The sequence below is a fragment of the Emiliania huxleyi genome, assembly GCF_000372725.1.
Source record: "Emiliania huxleyi CCMP1516 unplaced genomic scaffold EMIHUscaffold_60, whole genome shotgun sequence".
NCBI classification, from domain to species: Eukaryota; Haptophyta; order Isochrysidales; family Noelaerhabdaceae; genus Emiliania; species Emiliania huxleyi.
Window position 1 is genome coordinate 296853 of NW_005197506.1, and position 2622 is coordinate 299474.

Sequence of the window (2622 nt, forward strand, 5' to 3'; positions counted from 1 at the left end):
GCCGCCGCCGCACCGGGGGCCTCTCCGGGCAAGGCCGGGGGGGCGAGGGCCTGTCGAGGTTGCCTGTGCGATCCGGTCTTTCCTCCCCGTCTGACGCCGAGCGCGCCCGCCGCCCACGCGCAGGAGCGCGAGCTCGCCCAATCTCCCCATATCTCCCAATCTCCCCATATCTCCCGCGCGCAGGAGCGCGAGCTCGCCAAGGCGGCCGCGTCGCACCAGAAGGCGCTGCGCGCAAAGGAGGAGGAGGTTGGGGCGGCGCGGCGCGAGGCGGCGCGGCGCGAGGAGGAGCGCACGCGCAAGCTGAGCGAGGTGCGCGCGCCCCCCGTTCCATCGCCCTCCCCCGCCCCACACACAACCCCCGCCCCCCCCGCCCCCCCCCCCCGCTCCCCGCCCCACACCGGCCCTCGCCCCACAGGCGCACACGGAGCTGCAGCAGGGCCTCGTCCAAGCGGTGCACCCGTCCTTGATCCATTCGCTCACTGAACCAGGCGCACAAGGAGCTGCAGCAAGACCTCAGCAAGCGAGACGAGCAGCTCGCCGCGCTGCGCCGCTCGCTCGCGACCGCCGAGGCGTCCGCGAGCGAGGCGCGGAAGGGGAAGGCCGAGACGGAGCCGAGATGTAGCCGAGATGTAGCCCCGACACATAGCCGAGACGGAGCCGAGACACAGCCCCGAGACACAGCCCCGACACGCGGCGAGGGCGGTCGTCGGCGAGCCGGAGCCGTGCTTCACGAGTCGGAGCCTTGCTTCAGGCGGGAGATATGGGGAGACGTGGGGAGACGTGGGGAGGTCACACCCTTGCTGCAGGCGGCCGCGGAGGCAGCACACGAGGCGGAGCTTGCGGAGCGCGCCGCGCTGATCGCCCGCTCCTCGGGGCACGCGGCGGCAGAGTGCGGGGAGGGGGCGCGCGGCTTGGGCGGTGCGGCGGCGGCCGAGGCTGCGGCCGAGGCTGGCGGCGGCGGGGGCGAGGGGAGGCGGGGGGCGGAGGAGCGCGGTGTCGCGGAGGCGAGTGGCCGCGCCCCCCCCCCCCCCTCGGGCCCTTTCCGTCGGCGTGTCTTCACAGCTGCGTGCGTGAACAGGCGATCGCCGCCACCCTCGCGCGCGAGCGCGCGGTGCTGCGGGAGGCGGTGCTTGGAGCGCGCGAGATGGCGGAGCGGATGGCGGAGGGGCGGCTCGAGTACAGCCGCGAGGAGGGCGCGTTGCTGGAGGAGAAGGCGAGCCGCAGCCGAGAGAGAGCCGAGATGTAGCCGAGGTGTAGCCGAGATATAGCCGAGATGTAGCCGAGATATAGCCGAAGCCGAGGGAGAGCCGAGAGAGGCGCGATGCAGCCGCGAGGAGGGGGCGCAGAGAAAAGAGGAGGCAGCGGCCCGAGGGATGGGTGGGCGCCTGGAGTGCTTCGTTGGTGAGGAGGACGCGGTGGAGCGCCTCGAGGAGCAGGCGAGGCAGCACATCGTCATCTTGCATCCCCTTCTGCAGGCGAGGCAGCACATCGAGGACGTGACGGCGCCAGAGCTGCACTGGCTCGTGACAGCGCCGCACCGCGCCTGGCTCAACCAGTCGTACGCTGAGTGCGACGAGGCGCGGGAAGGGAAGAGAAGTGAAGAGGAGAGGAGAGGAGAGGAGAGGAGAGGAGAGAGAGCGCCTCCTACGCCGTGTGCGACGAGGTTGCAGCTTCCCTAGCGGCCCCCACCCCCCACCCCCACCCACCCCCACCCCAACCCCAACCCAGCCGACCGCCACCCCGGCCCGCCTCGTCCACGCTCGCCGCCGCAATCACGGCCGCCTCCCTTGCCACCCTCACCCTCGCCGCCACAGGTTGCCGCGCTCGCCGAGTCGGAGCAGAGGCAGCTGAAGCGCTCCTCGCAGGTGGCCGACAGACCGCGGCCCAGACACTCGTCCCGACACCGTCCCGAGATGCGCCAGCTTGCCCGTGGACATGCCTCGGACATGTCACGGACGTGGCGCCCCCCCTTGCTTCAGCCGACGTGTGTCGCCCCCGCCAGGCGACCCAGCTCGAGCTCGGCAAGATCCGGTCTCAACTCGACGCCTCGCGCTCCAACCTCTCGCGCGCGTACCACGCCCTCGCAGTGGCACGCAGCCCCATCTCTCCCCATCTCTCCCCATCTCTCCCCATCTCTCCCACGCCCTCGCCGCCGCCACCGCCTCCACCGCCGCCACCGCCGCCACCGCCTCCACCGCCTCCACCGCCGCCACCGCCTCCACCGCCTCCACCGCCTCCACCGCCTCCACCGCCTCCACCGCCTCCACTGCCCGCAACCCCCTCCCCCCCGCCGCGCGCGGTGCGTTGCCTTCACGCGGCGGCCTCACTCGCCCGTCGCGGCGGTGCGCAGGCGCTCTTCCTCGCCCTCGCCACCGCAACTTACGGCGCGTGGCGCGCGGCGAGCAACGGAGACATGACGGCGACGCTGCAGGAGATGGGAGTGGCGTGGCTCGCCATCCTCGCGGTGCTGCCTCTCCTGCTCGCCGACGCGGGTCCGTCGCCGCCACCGGAATTCCCTGCAGATGGGAGGGAGCGTCTCGCCAACCCCTGCACGTCGGCGACGAAACGCGGGTCTGTCGGTCCCACGCCCAGCAAAAAAGTGTGCGAGCCACATGTGCACAC

At 72.6% G+C, this 2622-nt stretch overlaps 1 protein-coding gene across 1 annotated transcript in view; it reads left to right on the plus strand.

Annotated features, from left to right (window-relative positions):
• EMIHUDRAFT_452317 (hypothetical protein) overlaps positions 1-590 on the plus strand; it is a gene marked incomplete at both ends in the record, with an annotated part of 2924 nt that extends 2334 nt beyond the window's left edge. The window contains 2 exons of the mRNA XM_005764220.1: positions 184-309; positions 489-590. Coding sequence (XP_005764277.1) covers positions 184-309; positions 489-590 — 228 coding nt within the window. The remainder of the gene's footprint in view (positions 1-183; positions 310-488) is intronic.
• Between the last annotated feature and the right edge of the window lie 2032 nt (positions 591-2622).